Source organism: Nymphaea colorata, chromosome 4 (assembly GCF_008831285.2).
Source record: "Nymphaea colorata isolate Beijing-Zhang1983 chromosome 4, ASM883128v2, whole genome shotgun sequence".
NCBI lineage: Eukaryota > Viridiplantae > Streptophyta > Magnoliopsida > Nymphaeales > Nymphaeaceae > Nymphaea > Nymphaea colorata.
In genome coordinates this window covers 11,942,245-11,960,795 of record NC_045141.1, presented here as the reverse complement: position 1 = coordinate 11,960,795, position 18,551 = coordinate 11,942,245, and the positions used below count along the sequence as shown (strand labels likewise).

Below are 18,551 nucleotides of genomic sequence, written 5' to 3'. Positions count from 1 at the left end.
TTGTGTATTAATGGCCTAGCTCTATACGGTGAATTTTCTGAAATTTTAAAAAATCACATGATATTTTAAAAAAATTAAATTTACAAGTAAAGAACATCCCCCTATAATTTATAAAGAGTATCAATTTGCTGCTCTTGATTTTTCCTTTTTTGACTCTGTACTGTCCATGGAAAACATGGAGCCTCCTTTGGGTGCAATTAAGAAGTCGTTAGGGTTTTTAATGAAATTGATCAGCAAAAGATTTCAGGCAATGGGTAGGGGCTGGAATTGTTTGTAAAGTAGTAAAAAAAAAAATTAAAGAAAACTAAGTACAATTTTTTTAAATACCAATTGTCTTTGTCAAGTTAGAGAGAATATCAAACAAATGGTTCTGATTTGATTCAAACGGTCCGATCGAACCAATTTTGACTAACACTACCTTCAAAAATTACTCAACGGCATTTATTAACAAAGACATTTTCAGTGAACTTTTTTTCTCGTGTTTGAAATAGATATGGATATCAGGTTCGTTCATCCCACCAACCACGTCCCTTGAATGAACAAAAAAATCAAATTCTGAGAAGACCCATGAACACTTATTGCGAATCAATTTGCTGCAGTTATTTTTCCGTTGCTATTAAGAGACTCCTTTCCATTTTCCCTGAATTTTTGCGTCGGACTTTCGTCCACTTTCCACAGCATTGTCAAAATCAGACTGAGTTGGGTGAAGTTCAACGTATGACATTTAAGGTGATATGTTTCCAATTAAAGCGTATAACGGGTCACATATTTCATTTTTTTTATTTTTTAAATTCTTTTGACTTTCGACTTTTTCATCGTACCAATTGAAAAAATGATTTCCATCAATTGCATGAAACTTTTTAAAGATCTCTTCAATTTAAACCAATTTTAACAACAATGTCTTCTCCACTTCACATTGCTTCTTCCATTTCAAAATACCAACTTTTAAAATATGCTTCATAACTACTACTGTTCATTTTGTCTTTCCCATTTACCACTAACAACTACCTGTTACTGTTCATTGATATTGTTTTTTGGGTAAGCAGGACATTAACAACTCACCAAAAAGAAAGACTTAAAAAGCTTCTCCCCTATTCTCTTTATCTTGAGGTTACTGAGCAGTTTGAGAGGATTTGAGTGGGGTATGATATACCTATCAAAAAATGTCGCAATCTCACTATTTATGGTCAAAGAAGAGTAACATTCACAGAAATCGAACCAAGGACATACATTTCAATGTGTTGTATGCCCAACTAGTTATGTTAAGCATGTTGATTCAGTGTTTGTAGTTAATATCGTGTTTTTGAGACAATATATTTACTTTTCAGTAGCATATGATAAAAAAAATACTTGTTTTTATCTTTAAGAAACATGAATTGATTATGACTTAGCATTTGATTACTGGATCAGGACTAACATTCATAAACTAATTTATGATTTTAAAAGTAAGAACATAACAACACATGAATCGAAACAGCAGCGATCCTATAGTTGGTGGAAGGCTGCTGTTTTGTGTATTTGTCTTCAGATTATGAGCCTCATTCTGCACAATTGTTAACTTTTGTTCGTTGTTTTGTCAAATTTTTCATAGTTAAAAGGACCAACTGATCGAAATAATAGTTTGTGCTTGAATTAGGAGAAGGAGAGAGAGAGCTTGGTTGGTTTTCGCTTGAACTAGGTTAGAGAGAGAGTTGAAGTTTTTCAATTTTCACTTTAAAAAAAAAAACAGAGAGACAGAAGGACTCGTAGAGAGAGAGATGGGCAGTAGTTGCTGACTTGCTGCCCACTGTTAGAGAGAGAATCTCGTTCCTTCACCTGCCTGCGCTCATCATCTCGTTTTCTATATTAGTATTTTTGCCAAAAGCCAGGGAGAGAGAGACAGGTGAGGTGCGAAGCCTTGGACGACGTGTGGGATGCTGTCACCGGCTGCAACCCGTTTCCCCACCCGCCCTGTTCCGGTTATCCCGGTCTCTCTCTGAAATTCTAAACCCCCACCACTCGTCCTCTTCCGCTTCCTTTCTTCCATCGTTGCTTATTATTCTTATTTATCATTACTTTTATAAGGTCTCATCTTGTTCCCTCCTTTTCTCAGCTGTTCCGTCACTCTCTCTCTCTCTCTCTCTCTCTCTCTCTTTTTCTCTGAATCTGAAGTACCCATATCACAAAGTGTTCTAATTGAGAAGGAAGTACCATTTCCGGGTAAGAGGATTTCTGCATTCTTTCTGTCTTTGTTCTCCCTCGGTCATTGAGATCAGACCCTTTAAATCGACAGTCCGGGGCATGTCCGTCGTTGGGGAGCTCATTTTTTAGATGATGGGATCGTCCCAAATTCGTCGATTAGTCGCAAAGGAATTCACAGAGAGAAGCGAGCAGGACTGACAATCTCTGTGCTGAAGTGCAGCTGCATAAAGTCGGAGAGAGAGAGAGAGAGAGGAATGTCGGGACCGCCGAAGGTGAGGTCCATGAACATCTCTGTCGAGACGGAGGTGCGCGCGGTTCTGGGCCCGGCCGGAAACAAGGCAAGGTCGCCGGTCGTACGGAAGCCTTTGCAGAAAGACGAGAAACGCGAACTGCGTTCTGTCGCAACTGAGAAACCCCCGGCCAGTGAGGCCGTTGCGCCGCAGGCAGTCTCGAAGTCTGTTGCTTCGTCTCTTTGCAAGAAACAGACGCAGCCCGCGACTCTCTCATCGTCTCTGTCGCGAGCTGGTAACGTTCTGAAAGGGCACGAGGTGCTACTCCATTCGAATCTTTCGCTTAATGCCTCTTGCTCTTCGGATGCGTCGACGGAGTCGTCCTGCAGCCGTGCTTCGACGGGAAGGTTGGTTTCTAGGAGGAGCACTGGCGTTGTGAATCGAAGAAAGCCACTGAGCAATGGGCCTAGGCCTGCTAAAGTTGTTCCAGATGGTGTCGATGGATCAACGCTTCCTCCTCCCCTACCTTCTATGCGGTCCAAGAAGACGTGTGCCTGGATCACCGCAAACACCGGTAAGCACGGAGTTAGGCCGAGCTGGAACAATTCCTCCTTGTTTTCCTTTTCAAAATGGGAGCAATCCCTCGTTAGTTAAGTCATATATATTTCTTCGAGAAAAGGAAAAATATTCCTTTTTTTTTTTTTGCTTTTCCTTTTCTATTGCTTCCTTGCCCTCGTGTTCAGATTGCTTTCTTTGTCATTGATACTGCAGAAGCTTCTTGACTTGTTCTTTATGCTTCTCTTTTGTGTTTTAATTTAGAAGAATGTGCATTTTAGGCTAGGTTTTTGTACTAATTTCATTGAATATTTTTTTTTTTAAAAACGCCCCGTTTCCTTCAGACGTTGTGGCTTATCCAATGCCAGCAGTATCCGCCGCATCAACATTAGTTCGTTCTTCCATGTGGTGTGTGTTAAGAAAAGAGAAGGCTTTCCAAGTAGATAAATGTGGTCTATTGAATCCTAATTCTGCTTGAAGCAACCCTATGGAATGGTTTCTTACTTTCTGCTACACGATTCTTGATGAGTCTTAAGCAGTAATATGATCCTTCAGAAAAACGTTTGCTGCCTGCCAACATTTAAGTTGTGGGATATCTGCTACCAGCTTGTCTAAAGTCGCAAACTTCCTGTCGTTTGGGGTCTATGAATAAACTATAAATCCAATTTGTGAAGGAGATACTTCAGACTAGGTTATCTGGTAGGCGGCAATTGTTGTTCCTTGAATTTGAATGTTTTGATTGTCCATGCAAATTCTGTTGTTTGTGGATTTTGTTTTCTTGTTTTATTTTTATTAGATCCAACCAAATAGCAGGACACTTTCTATTAGATATGCGCAAATGTTACCATCAAGATCAGTTCATACTTTGTTGAGAGGTTCAATTTCTTAACAGTAGGAGAATTACTTGAACTTGCTTTGTCTGGTCGCTAGTTTGAGTCATCAGTCTATTTAACTGCTGAGATACAGCTGCAAGTATCTGAATAACAATTTATACTTTATAGGTGTCAGTTGGTGTTGTAAAACGTCTCAGTTTACATCATGTAGTTGTCTCATATCATATAGCATTGTTCGTACTATCTGTTATAACCTGTTTGTGCAACTGCAAGTACTTTACTTCAAAGCTTCAAGCTTAATGTACTTCATGACTCATCCCCCCTGTTATTTATTCTCATCCAGTCCTGGTCCTGGGAGTAAGAGCTTTTTTTTTATTACTTTGATAGTCTATGCACCCGAAGATATGGGATGCATTTGCTTGAATGGACGTATTCCTCTTTCTTTTGTTGCTTTATTAGCATGTGGATCACTTGAGACATGCAAGAAAACATCTTTCTGTGCTTGATGCTTCACCTGATCTAAAAATATTTTAGCTGCCTTTCTATCTTACACCAGCTACCTTGCTGCCTTAGGAATTGAATCTCCCATGCAGTGGCATGGTATAGTAAGCGGTTGGACATTGTTCTGTTTTTTTCTTCCAAATTAAGCTTCCTTTATTCAGTTCCAAACATATTATATGTATGTGATTCATGATTGCATGCATATTATATGTTTTACTGTCCTTTGTATTGTTGATTGATTTGGAGAACAATAAAAAAATCTTGCATACGACAATGCCTACCAAACAGGGTCAAGCAGTTGCTATTTCATGTTTAACTTTATTCTGCTGCAAAGAGTTTGGATGCACATGTTATAATATCATTCCAAAACTTCCATGAGGAGATCTCCTGATGGACTGTGTGTTCTGAAAAATGGCAATGCTTTTATTTAAAGAATGGTAGGCTTAGTTGTCCTTTAAAATTTGGAAGGAATCCATTATCTCTGTGTGTGTGTGCATAAGAGAGAGAGAGAGAGAGAGAGAGAGAGAGAGAAATGGTCGGGGAAAAGGGAAAGGAAGAGAAATGGGAGGAAATAAAAAAGAAAAGAGAGGTAGAGAGAAAAGAGGGAAGAAGGGGAGAAAAAAAAAGGGCAATGGTGCAGTCAGCAGCGCCTGACTCATGTTGACCAAGTCAGGTGCCATGTTGGAGTGAATCTACATCTGCAGCAATGTGCCATCGATGCATGTGTGTGACCATTTTTGCTGCACCCATATGACTTGGATGCAAATTCAAATTAGCATAGTGTCCATCATGCACCACCCATGAAGGTTACCTGATCAGATTCTAATTAGTGTTAGAAACAGATGCAGCTGCTGATATAGGAGCTTCTTGATCAAAATGGATAACGTCAAGTCTAATGAAAATCTGATTTTTCACTTATAGATGGAAATTTTTGTTGGCATGCTTCTGTTATGGGGCAAGATATCCGTGAGGGTTTGGTTTTGATTGGTAAAAGTAATGCTGGTCCGAGCTTGATTTCATTTGCATGTCATATCTTTTACGGCAGTATGGTCCCCATAGATATGAAGTTTATGATCTAGGTTATATCCATCCATTTTAAGGCTTGAAATACCCTTGGGAAGCTGTCATCGCATAGGAATTTAATAGTGTCCCTCCCTGACAACGATCCTTGTCATTGAAAACATTGTCTGATGAGATTGATAGTAGTAATTGTGACATCGAAAATCAAAGGGCTAGCCGCTAGACAGTAGCTGTTCTGGAAAAAAGTTCAAGGTCACAAATTATACCATGGTGTTAGGGTTGGTTTATTTCATTCTGAGGGGTTGGGGGTGGGTGGGGGGGGCGTTGGGGTTGAGGGGGAGGAGGAAGAATTTTTATGTGAGAATGATAGTGCTGGGAAAATATATGGAAGCTTTAATAGGAAAGTTCAATTGTAGGGAAGAAGCTGTAATGCAACTTTGTGAAGAATGTGGACTTGCAGAGAAAGTCGCAAGTGCTTTATAGTGGGATGCACAAAAAGTCGTGTTTCGATGGTTGTGCCACTCAGCCATGAAAAATTGCTGTTTTCTAAGTTTCTTGTCAAAAACAATAAATCTTTATGGCAAAGTAGAAAAATCAAATAGGGCCGTAAGGTTATTCCACCTGCTTCACCTAATAGATCAACCATTGATAATGGAGAGGCTGAGCTACATCCTTAGAATTGAGTAATTTTGTTAGTTGTAACTATAACCATGAAAATATTATCACAGAACATGCAAGCAAGGTTAGTATCAAACTAAGTCACACAGACAAGCCAAAACTAGTGTTTCACCCGTGTTGATGCAATGCATATGTGGATGTGGGTACAGATTTGCCTCTGGCATGGCATCTAACTTGGTCAACGTGAGTGAGTGTTGCTGACTGCACCCACAATTTTTTTTTCGTCTCCCCCTTGTCTCTTTTCCTTTTCCTCCCTTCTTTCTTTCTGCTTTCCTTATTTTTTCCCTCCTATTTTTCTTTCTTGCCCTTGTCTATCTGTCTCTCTCTCTCCCACTCCCTCTCTATGTGTGTGTGTATGGGATCCCTTTTAAATTTTAAAGGACGACCCGGCCTGTCATTGTTTAAAGAGGATGACTGCACCTATTGTATCAGGCCTCTCGTCCTTCACATAGGACAACCACAAAAACTTTATTTATTTAATAAATCTTGAAATTTGAATTAAATTAAAGTGATCATCATTAAAAAATATTTGAAAGTGTCGCGATTAAACTGCTAAGTACCTAATATAACAGTATATATGTATATATATATACACCTCGTTGCACCCACCCAATTTTTTTAAAAGATTGCCATGCCTGCACCATCCCCGGTACAGCTATATTCCACATCTATGTGACTTATATACCAAGCCCTTGGCAGTCTTTGATACTTTGGAAATTAAATTTTATATATTTAAAAATTTGAGAGAACATCTGTACCCAACCCCACCACCCCCCAACCTAAAAAAAAAAGAACTTTGATAAATTGTTAATAGCCCCTTTTTTCTACATAGATTTCTGCTGATTTCCTAGTTCCACCCCTAACGGCTATCCAGCCTTATTCTCCTAACGGTCCACTCGTATCAGTTAGGGACACAGAGGTTTGCTTGCTTTAAAACTTAGTTGGAATCTGGTAGCGAAGATGGGAATTCTTGGCTCTACAGCCTCAACTTGTCCAAGTATCTCACTTAAGTGTATTTATAGTGGAAATTTTGAAAATTTAAACTTGAGGGCATTATGTCCTTTGAAAACACTAAGTCCATGGCAGATAACAATCTTTGGTTTGACAAGCACTATCACCTTCTTCAATTGGCACATGGGCAATTACTTTGAATGCCCTCCTTTTCTAGAGAAAAGTTTAATTTTTCTCATTCATGCAGGACTAAACTTAAAAATCATGAGGTTTTATACCTAGAAAATGGAAAAGTTTTTCTGTCCAATTTTTTATTTGGCCCTTATATATATGGGCCAAATTGGAAAACTTTAACGTGAAGATCTTTCCATTGATTTTTTATTTTTGACAGCAGAAAACAAATTTTCTACTGTAGTATGTGTGTATGCAGTGTTATCTATTGGTAATAAATTGGGAAAAGGTGGAGAAACCTATACTTTTTATATTTTAAGTTGTCCTTTTCAAGTTTAGTCCTGGGTTGATGAGAAAGAAGTAAACAGTCCTATTTTCTCACAATAAAAGGAGGATTTTCAAATCTACCAATCGTAACTAGTCTAGTATTGTGGATGTGCCAATCTGAGAAGGTGATGCTGCTAGACAAGAGCTGAAAACAGACCATATGTTAAGAAAACTGGCTTGTGGAATTCACTGTTAAGTGGCCAGACTGCACATGCATTTTGTAATGGGTTTAGATCTGAGGATTCTATCAGAGAGTTGCTGTGTTGAAACTCAGTCCCGATAATGCAAGGGTTATACTGGAGGTGTCCAGGAGGGGCCCTAGTTGGTGACAACCAGAAAAGTTGAGGGGAGGACGTTTGGAACAAGGATTTATAAAGAGACTAGTTCATCAGAGAATTTGTCAGTTTAGACCCATTTCTTGCAAGTTCATCAATAAGTGCCAGATTTTTACTTAGATTGGAGCTTGTTGTGCAGCGGGTATGGAGGTATAAACAACCAGGTTGGTTCTTTTGATTGGAGATCTGCAACTGCATTTCCTTTTCAGTTGCTGTTGCCTAGCTCCATCTTGTTGGGAGATGAAATAGATTCCTTGTGGCAGTTGTAATGGCTGTTCTGCTTCATCTTTTAAAGGTAATGGTAGCATCAAATTTTATTTTAATTGGCTGCATTACCTACAAATCTACATGGTCTGTGTACAATGTTTGAAGGAGGTTTGAGAAAAGACCCAAATTTTTACTATAAATGATTAACAAGACTTTTATTATGTTTTTGGATGACCATGTGCCATAAGGATTATGTTTGAACTGGAAGTCAGCTTCCTTGAACACATTAGTCTACTCATAACAACTGTAGAAACAAGCAACACAAGAAGAGAACGGAGAAGAAACACACGATATACGAGGAAAACCTCAGTAAGAGGTGAAAAACCACGGAGAAGCTCTAACCTAGGGGCAAAACCGCAACCCTAGGAGAGAGAATGTTATTTCCACTTAATCAACAATTACACAATAAGTGGGATTATATAAGAGGGAGACCCGCCTAGGGTACCGAGCCACCCTCGGTACCCGTGCCCATGGGACCGGGTCCATATCCAGACCCGGTTCCCTATACAAGATATTCTAACACTCCCCCTCAAGCTTGGCATACATGTCAAACATGCCAAGCTTGCTCACATTTTTCTCGAATTGAGATGTACATAAGGCTTTGGTTAAAACATCGGCAATTTGATCTTCAGACTTCATATACGGCAGGATCAACTCCTTGGAATCTATGCGTTCCCGTATGAAATGGCGATCAATCTCCACATGCAATGTTATAAAAGGCGTAGCGTATCGCGTATCGGTCGGGCCGACCTATACGCCGTATCGTAACATATCGCAAACGTAGCGTAGCGTATCGTAAAATTAATTTTTTTTATTTTAAAAAATATTTAAAAATAATTAAAAATCTGAAAAAATGAACAAAAATTAAAAATTAAGAAAAATGTATTCAAATATAAAAAAGATCATCATACATAAGGAACATTCATGTGTATCAACGACACATTCAAAAATAAGAAATCAAATCTTCAAGAATAACATATAAGCATCCATCGCGATTTTAAACTTGAAAATTTTATAGAATCTTAGGACTTGGAGTCTTAGGACTTGGAGTTTTATGACTTAGATTACATCACAATTTTATAAGTTCAAAACATATAGTTATCATCTTTCCTGATTCAACGATAATATCTCCCAAATTGATGAATCCTTGGTTATTTTTTATGAAAATGGGCAAAATCTCTCCCTCCTACGTTTATTGGAGTCTTTAAATACAAGAAGAGAGAGGGGGAGGAGTGTTTAAACTTTTAAAAGATAAAGAAATATGTGTTTTCTCCCGTATCGTACGATACGGAGTGTATCGCCCGTATCGTACGATACGGCCCCCGTATCGCACGATACGGGCGATACACGTACGATACGGACACGTATCGTGTTTCAAACACGTATCGTATAGGTTTTCTTGACCTATACAATACGTATCATACGATACGCGTCCGTATCGTACGATACGGATAACATTGTCCACATGTTTAGTTCTGTCATGTAGGACGGAATTGTTTGCAAGGTTAATAGCAGACTTGTTGTCACAGTACATCTTCATCTTTTCTTCCTTTTCAACACCAATATCAGCTAGGAGAATCTTTAACCATAACATTTCTGTAACTCCTATAGCCACAGCCCTGTATTCAGCCTCAGCACTGGATCTAGAGCAAACTTCCTGCCTTTTACTTCTCCATACAACCAGGTTATTCCCCAGAAAGATGCAGTACCCTGTGGTAGACCTCCTACTATCAGTGCATCCTGCCCAATCTGCGTCAGTCGTCAGAGTATCCTTCAATATTAAGTTGGTCTTGTTGAGTATATAGTAATCCTTTCCCTGGGTCATTCTTTAGGTACCCCAACACTCTTTCTGCACTCTTCCAGTGACAATCAGTAGGAGCATGCATAAACTAACTCAACACATTTACAACATAAGTAATATCAGGGCGAGTAAGAGTAAGATAGATGAGCTTACCAACCAGCCTCTGATACCGCCCTTTTCCTTCCTCATCTAGGATGTTGCCAGTTTTGATGCTTATCTTTGTACCGGACTCCATTGGAGTTAGAAAGGGCCTACATCCAAGTTTGTCTGTCTCCTTTAAAAGATCCAGAGTGTATTTCCTTTGGCTCATAACAAGCCCTGTCTCTGACCGAGCAATCTCGATCCCCAGAAAGTACCTTAGTTTACCCAGATCTTTAAGATCAAATTCGGCAGCTAACCTTTCCTTCATCTTCCTTTTTTCTTCTTCATCGTCATCTGTGACTATCATATCATCAACATACACAAGAAGAAGACTCACCAGGCCATTTCTCTGCTTAATGAATAAGGTGTGATCACCATTTCTCGGTTTGTATCCATTAGTCTTCATCACTATCCTCAGCCTTTCAAACCATGCTCTAGGAGACTGCTTTAATCCATACAAGGCTTTCTTGAGATGACAACATTTTCCGCTTTGAACATATCCAGGAGGCATGCTCATGTAGACCTCTTCTTGTGGATAGCCGTTCAAGAATGCATTCTTGACATCAAGCTGATCCATGCTCCACTTCTTTTGCACGGCAAGTGCTAAGATGACCCTCACAGTTTTCAGTTTAACATCAGGGGCAAAGGTTTCAAGGTAATCAATACCATATTTTTGGCTGAACCCCTTTGCAACAAGACGAGTCTTATACCTCTCCACGGTACCATCCGGTTTGTATTTCACATTGAACACCCACTTGGAACCAACTAAATGAGTCCCCTTGGGAATATCAACTACTTCCCAAGTATCATTCTTCGCCAAGGCATCCATCTCCTCTGTCATGGCATGTAGCCATTTAGGATCCTCTCTAGCATCTTCCACACACTTGGGAATCACAGACTTAGACAAGGATGTAATAAAGTATTTGTAATCCTTACTAAGTTTCGCATAAGAGACAAATCTCTGAGTAGGATGAGAAGTACATGACCTGGTGCCCTTGCGCAAGGCTATAAGAAGCTCTTCATTGATTTGACTTGGGTCATCCGGGGAACTCACAGGATTGAGATTGGTTATATCAACATTCTCAACCACATCTGTCTTCTTCCTGGTGTACACCTGGCCAAACAAGTGATCACGAGCTGTGGACTGATTATCAACAAGGCCCCCGTCCATGTGACTGTCTCTACCATCTCTGACTGTGTCTGCCACACTGTAACTAACCTTGTAATCCAAGAAATCCATAAACTGAATCAATTGATTTGAGGAATACTCTTCACTACTGTTCCCTAGACACTCTTTCTGAAGAGGATTCACAGGAAAGTATGCCTCATGCTCATGAAAAGTAACATCTCGGGAGACATAGACTTTAGAAGTGGTAGGATCAACACATTTGTATCCCTTCTGAGTGGAGGAATACCCCAAGAAAACAACCTTGATAGACCGAGGGTCAAGTTTCTTGAGGGTGGGACTATGGTCATGAACAAAACAGACACACCCGAACACTCGAGGAGTAAGAGGCCAGAGATTCTGAGTAGGCCAAAGCATAGAATATGGGGAATGACCCTGCAACACACGGGTAGACATACGATTAATAAGGTGGGCACTAGTGAGAAGTGCATCACCCCAGTAGCGCTTAGGAACCTGCCGATGGAACATAATAGCCCGGGTGACATCTAATAAATGGCGATTCTTCCGTTCAGCCACGCCATTTTGGGGAGGTGTATAACTACAAGACGTTTCATGAATAATAATACCCTTGCTCTTCAAGAAATCATCTAGAGATTGAGAGACATACTCTCTAGCATTATCATTATCAGTGCGGAAAGCCTGAACAGAGGTCTGAAACTGAGTCTCAACAAAAGCCACAAAATTTTTGACAATGACCGGAACGTCACTACGTTCTTTCAACAAGTACACGAACGTACAACGGGAGTAGTCATCAATAAGAGTCATAAAATAATGAAAACCACGACAAGTGGGTACTCTTGAAGGACCCCAAACATCAGAATGAACCAAAGCAAACGGACCGGTGGTTTTATTGAAAGAAATAGGGTACGAAGCCCTGACATGCTTAGCCAACTGACATACTTCACATGTGAAGGAGTCAATGGAAACAAAAGTAAAAAGCCTAGGAAACAACTTCTTGATCAACTGGAATGAGAGATGTCCAAGACGCTCGTGCCATCGCATAATGATAGACCTGTCTTCCACACTTGACAACTGTCCACTAGTGGCTGAAATCAAGGCAGACGCAACTTGCACGGGCAGTCTGTAGAGTCCATCAATAACCGAACCAATCCCAATCTTCTTCCCCGTCACCAAGTCCTGTAAGAAACAATGGTCAGCAGAAAAAATTAGATTACAATTTAGTTCTTTGATAATACTGCTGACAGATAACAAGTTCACAGGAATATTGGGAACATGAAGAGCATTATGCAGACGATATTTATTCAACAAGGACAAACTCCCTTTTCCAGCCACAGAGATAGAAGACCCATCAGCCATAGACACGCGTTGCTGCCCTGAAGACAATTTGTATTCTTGAAACAGCTTAGGATCCCCTGTCATATGATGTGTAGCCCCACTGTCAACAATCCAATCACCAAGGGAGGGATTACCTTGATCACTTGTGGCCACAAGAGCTTGAGCTAACTTAGCTCCCTCGGACGTGGAAGTTTCCTCTTGTGTAGTAGAAAGCCGGCTGATATAAGCTTGCAATTCCTTGATTTGATCAGAGGAAAGCTTTGATTTTTCAACATTTGACGAACTACCCTGACTAGAGTCAGGCACAGAAGACCCTCGCCGACTAGAAGGAGGACGACCACGAACAAGTCTCTTCTCAGGATGAATATCCCAACAGAAATCCACAGAATGCCCCAACTTGTTACAATGACTACAACGCCGAACAGGATGTTGTCCAGTCCCTGAGGCACGGCTAACAAACGCTGAGGGAGAACTCCCATGGCTGGAGTCAATATGCATGACTTGGCGACATTGTTCCTCAGATTCTACCTGGGCATACACCTCCTCAATCCCAGGAATCTCGTCACAATTGAGAATTTGGCTCCTAATGGATTCAAATTCATCACGTAATCCTCCAAGGAAAATAAAAGTCCGGTCCATCCATTCTTTTTCCTAGTACAAGGCATGATCAGAACCACGATGCCAGTCATCATTCACATGATAGTCCAGTTCCTCCCATTTAGTCTTTAGGGCTGCAAAGAAGGATGCCATAGACAAGTCACCTTGTTTAAGAGAGTAGATGCCACGTTTGATTTGGTACGTGCGCAAGACTCTCTTCTTACGGCCATACATCCGTGCAAGCACAGTCCACATGTCATATGCAGTCGACTTACGCAAGATCAGAGGCTGAATATCAACGGAAACAGAACTAATGATCCATACTTTAACTTGGCTATCTTCCAACGCCCAAGTCGCCCATTGTGGATCCGTTTTAGAAGGTGCAGGTTTCTCCCTAATGATATAGGGAAGGCGACCGCGACTGGTAATCCCTATTTCAAGTACAGCAGACCAAGAGAGATAGTTGTCTTTGTTCAGCCGAATGAAGGTGACTTGAACACGCAAGTTCTTGCTCTTGGTATTACTGCTCGAGTCAAAGGCAGCATTGATCTTGGAAGTCATCTCTTCGGCCATCACAGTCACCAAAGTAAAGCAATACCCAACACCAGGAAACGCGGCACCAGCACAAGAGACAACAGGCGGCGAAGGCGGAAGAACCATGACGGAAGAAGGCCTGACGGCGGCGGCAGAAGTAGCCCTGACGGCGAGTGAAACCCTGGCGGCGGCGGATGAACGACGGCGCCACAGGTCACCAGCAGCGGAGGCACGGAACAACGGTCACGGCGACAAGTGCACAAACCAGCGGCGGGCGCAAAGAAAGTCCAAGCGGCGGTGGCGGCGGAAACGGCAGCGGCAGCGGGCGGCGGAAAAAAAGGAACTCTGACAGCGGCGGAAACAGGCGGAAACTCCACGATCACACCAAAAATCCCACACGCGCTGGCTCTGATACCATGTAGAAACAAGCAACACAAGAAGAGAACGGAGAAGAAACACACGATATACGTGGAAAACCTCAGTAAGAGGTGAAAAACCATGGAGAAGCTCTAACCTAGGGGCAAAACCGCAACCCTAGGAGAGAGAATGTTATTTCCACTTAATCAACAATTACACAATAAGTGGGATTATATAAGAGGGAGACCCGCCTAGGGTACCGAGCCACCCTCGGTACCCGCGCCCATGGGACCGGGTCCATATCCAGACCCGGTTCCCTATACAAGATATTCTAACAACAACATTTGAGGTCCAGAAGCAGATCATGAAAGGGCTTGGATGTTGGTCTCAAGACCTTGGCTGTGAACAGAAGTTCTACTCACAGTACTGTCATATGTCTGCTACATGTTGGTCTTCCCCAATGTAAAATCTTACCTTCCCAATCATGGGATTTTCTTTGTGTCCAAACTTAGGTGTTTTGTGAGTCAGAGCACATCAAACTTGGGCTGTTCACACCATAAAAGACATGGAGCCCCTGCTGTGATATTTCGGGCAGATACTTATGACTTATGAGGAAAAGGGGAGTGGGGAGAGTGAGAGACCCCCGACCTTTGTTGAATCTTCTGAAGAATAAGATCATCTCCAAGCCAAAAATCCCCATTGATTCTGAACCATTCATAAACATCACAGCAAATAAGATTAAGACATTTATGGCTCCCAAGTAAATAAGTAGCTGCGCAGCAGCTACAAAATAAGAGTTCGATGGAATATTAAATATAGTATATACCTTTAAAATGTGTATTTAGATGAAATCCCAGTAAACCTTCTGTCCTAACTGCTGTTGGTTCCTATTGTGGCAAGATAAAGGAAACTGCTTTCTGTGGGGGCATACATTCCATGAGCATCATTGTCTCTGGCGTTCCATGGATTTTCTCAAACCAATGTGTTCCCTCCTTTTTATGGTTCCTCAAAACCACCAATCACCTTTGTCTGCTGTTCCTATTATCATCAATGCTCACTGCGGAGCAAGACCTTTGTGAGCATTTCCTGTGCTTGCTTCTTCTCTGCCTGTGATATAATGATATATGGTATGAATTTATGTGGTTAATTTTCTGATGCATATGTATTTTTACAATTAGCAGTATAAAATGAAGATTCACTGATCAGTGAAATGAAAATGAAATCTAATTTTTTTAATATGTTAATGATGGACATAGAGGGGCTATTGGAATGTGAAACAAATATTATTGTTAATGTGCTGCCTTTTGTTTTTTTCTTCTTCCTTTCCAACTTTGTCTTGATAGTTGTTAGGTTGTTTTCTTTTTCATATTTATTTTTTTCTGGTTCAAATAATGCTTTTCAGTTTGCACTTTGTGAAATATAATGCTGTGTAAGTTTGGAATTGTATTGCGTTGGTCAGGCTGCAATGCAGTGAGTTAGCTGATTCAGCTGAATTGTTAAACAATTGGCAAAACGCATTATTGTATTCATTTGAAAAACAATGGGAAAAAAGTATATAAAAAATAAAAACTTTAACATATTCAAATCCATTGAAACCAGATGACTTTTACAACAATGATCTAGTGTTTGTTTAGGAAACTGACCAAAGAATTTCAGTACATCTGATTTTTTATTCATTTGTTTTTAAGAAACTTCGTATGTTGCAGCTTTCATGATTTTCTCATGCCAGGTTAATAGAGTGAATAGGTTTGATTTTTTCCTTTTAGCATATGGTCCTTTTAAAAAAACGCGAAAAAACGTTAAAAACAAGTCAACAAAAAAAAACGAGAAAACACACGTTTTTTTTAAATGCCAAAATGGAAAAAGGGGAATAAACGTGTTTTATTCACATTTTTTCGTTTTTTTTATTTTCCCCCTTTTTTCATGTTTTTTACTTTTTTGATTACCAGATTTTTGTTTTTACATTTTATTTTTAGTTTTTGAACTTTTTTAAAACTTGCGGCGGTGATTTTGCCAAGATTTTCAACTTTGCTGTATTGTACCCCAAAAAAAACCTCGCCGTTTTATACCCAAAAACGAAATTTGTGACAATACTTTACGCCTGGTTATCATAAATTCAGCTGTTGACCATGCGAATTAGTGTGTGATAGAACATACAGGCACTTTGATATTTGAAATGTCTACATTGCAGTGTCGTAGATTCAGATTTTGAATATATTGGATTAGCTTGTGCATGCATAAACAGATGCTTTACAACAAGCCATGTTTATGAGAAAGCATGTTGAAATTATTTGAGTTTACTAATTATGGTATTGACGTTTTTGTGTTGTTCAGATCCATGCTATGTTACCTTTCATGATGAGGAGTGGGGAATGCCAGTTCATGATGATAAGTAAGCCGGTTGTACTCTTCTTGATGGTCTAGACTCTAAGTGAATAACTAGTTACTGAGTATTAGTTGGCGTTGACATCCCCCACTGCAGGAAATTGTTTGAACTGCTGTCTTTGTCGGGAGCACTAGCTGAACTTACATGGCCAGCTATCCTTGGTAAAAGACCCATATTTAGGTAATGCTGCTACCATTCCTGTGAAATGAGAGTCGAAGAAATTTATTGTGATGGTTCCTTTTCTAAGTTCTGCTCATGCAGGGAAGTGTTTGCTGACTTTGACCCATCCGTGGTTGCCAAACTGAACGAGAAAAAGGTCATTGCACCAGGAAGCACTGCCAGTTCCCTACTATCGGAACTAAAGCTCCGTTCCATCATTGAAAATGCTAGGCAGATTCTAAAGGTACTTCTGGTTTCATCTGCTTATTACGTTGATTGACAATATTATGTTTTGCAGTTTGTTTCTTGTTTCCACTTAGCGTTTCTAGTAAAATTTATGTACTTCAAATGGGTTCGCCTTAATTGATTTCCTATCCTTTTATCCTCTTTGCCTTTTTTTTTCATAGCAGGTCAAATTGTATCTGCATTTACGACAACCAATCAATCTGTATTTTGCCTATTTGTGTAGGAGTCCCAGTTTTAGAAAAAGTTCTTGATGATTAGAACTTTGGAAGCAGTGATCAGTTATGCTGTTAGGCAAAATCTTGTCTTTATTACAACTCCGATGCCTCTAAGAGGTTATTTATGCATAATTTTTTTTCTTGTTTTCTGTAGATTGTTGAAGAGTTTGGATCATTTGATAACTATTGCTGGAGCTTCGTGAACCATAAACCTATTGTGAATGGGTTCCGCTACCCCAGGCAGGTGCCTGTAAAGACCCCAAAAGCAGAAGTGATCAGCAAGGATATGGTTCGGAGGGGCTTCAGAAGCGTTGGGCCTACTGTTATCTATACATTTATGCAGGTTTCAGGCATTACAAACGACCATCTGGTCGGCTGTTACCGGTTTAGTGAGTGTCTTGCTGTTATGGAAGAAACACCAGATGTGAGCAAAACCGAGGGTAAAGATGCAGACAGGAAGTTAGATATTGGAAGGTTAGGATTAGCAAAAGCTGTGGAGGATTTGAGTGTAAGCTCTCTATCTATAAAAACTGATTCATCTGATGAAGTTGGTGCCATGTTGGCTTGACTCATCATATAGCAGTTGCATAATCTGTAAATCTTCCTCTGTCCAAAAGCTACATCACGGGGAGCTGCTGCAGGCTTGTGTACGTTTTTGTCCTTCTTTCCCCTTCTGTAAAAAAATGAATTCGTTGTTTATGGTTTCGTGGAACATTCTTGGCAGAAAAAATCCAATTGCCTGTTCAAATTTCGCGTACCGACTTCATGGATGGTTTGAGAAGTGTGTTCATGAGCCATCGCTAGGTTGGTGGTCCAAGGTTGAAGGCCCATGGGCACCCACTCTGCATAAATCAAAAAGGTTAGAAAAAAGGATATGTGGTTTTATGAACCTGGACGAGCCAGGATCTCTCAACCCATTTGTAGTTTCCACTTAAAATCTTAAAAAGTATTCTTCGTCATCAAATATTCTTTCCAATTGAGTCGTTTCATGGTTTCGTGAACCATATTCTCTGCTCTGTAGAAAGGCACCGTAGAAATTTTTCCTTGATAATCAACATTCTGTATCCTTTCTGCTAGAACACTCGAGCCAACTCCCATCCCCACTATAGTGCAAACACATATAGACAACATGAACCTGTCTTGCACATACGGGCCATGTTGATTAAAGTCGGTTGGCATCTGATGTTATAATTTCTGTTGGTTTTAAAGTTTGCCCAGATGATACTTGAGCTTTAGCCCATGGTTATGGCCTGCTGTTCCAATCATCCTACTAATTGGAAGGAGGAATGTGTAAAGCAAAAGAGCAGAAAACATTTGTTGGGGACATTGGAATAAGGAAGACCTAAGAAGGGATCAGATGCAAGGGAGCGAACTCTAGAGGAGGGAAGTGGATTTCCTGATAACCATGGTCTGGGCATTGAGAAACAGAATATTGGGGCTTAGAGAGCTGAAGTATTGAGAGCCTAGATTAAGCTTTAGAAAACAGTAGTTTTGGTTTGCTCTGTAAGGTTTTATAACATTAAATTGTCTGATGCCAAATTGTTGCTTCTCTTATCAAGTGGGAAAAAAAAAAGTGTGTGAGAC

At 40.2% G+C, this 18,551-nt stretch overlaps 1 protein-coding gene across 1 annotated transcript; it reads left to right on the top strand.

The window, feature by feature from the left end:
• The first annotated feature begins 1,776 nt into the window (after positions 1–1,776).
• On the top strand, positions 1,777–17,718 carry LOC116253451 (uncharacterized). The gene is made up of 6 exons (XM_031628273.2): positions 1,777–2,199; positions 2,273–2,985; positions 16,296–16,353; positions 16,444–16,527; positions 16,609–16,750; positions 17,122–17,718. Exons 2-6 carry the CDS (start codon positions 2,436–2,438, stop codon positions 17,533–17,535), a joined length of 1,248 nt encoding a protein of 415 aa, XP_031484133.1. The 5' UTR covers positions 1,777–2,199; positions 2,273–2,435; the 3' UTR covers positions 17,536–17,718.
• The last annotated feature ends 833 nt before the right edge of the window (positions 17,719–18,551 follow it).

Excerpts from the sequence above, each read along its gene's own strand:
- LOC116253451 (XM_031628273.2), top strand. The coding sequence starts at position 2,436 with ATGTCGGGACCGCCGAAGGTGAGGTCCATGAACATCTCTGTCGAGACG. Across the intron at positions 16,528-16,608 it reads GGTAAAAGACCCATATTTAG|GGAAGTGTTTGCTGACTTTG; the intron begins GTAATGCTGCTA and ends CTGCTCATGCAG. Across the intron at positions 16,751-17,121 it reads ATGCTAGGCAGATTCTAAAG|ATTGTTGAAGAGTTTGGATC; the intron begins GTACTTCTGGTT and ends TGTTTTCTGTAG.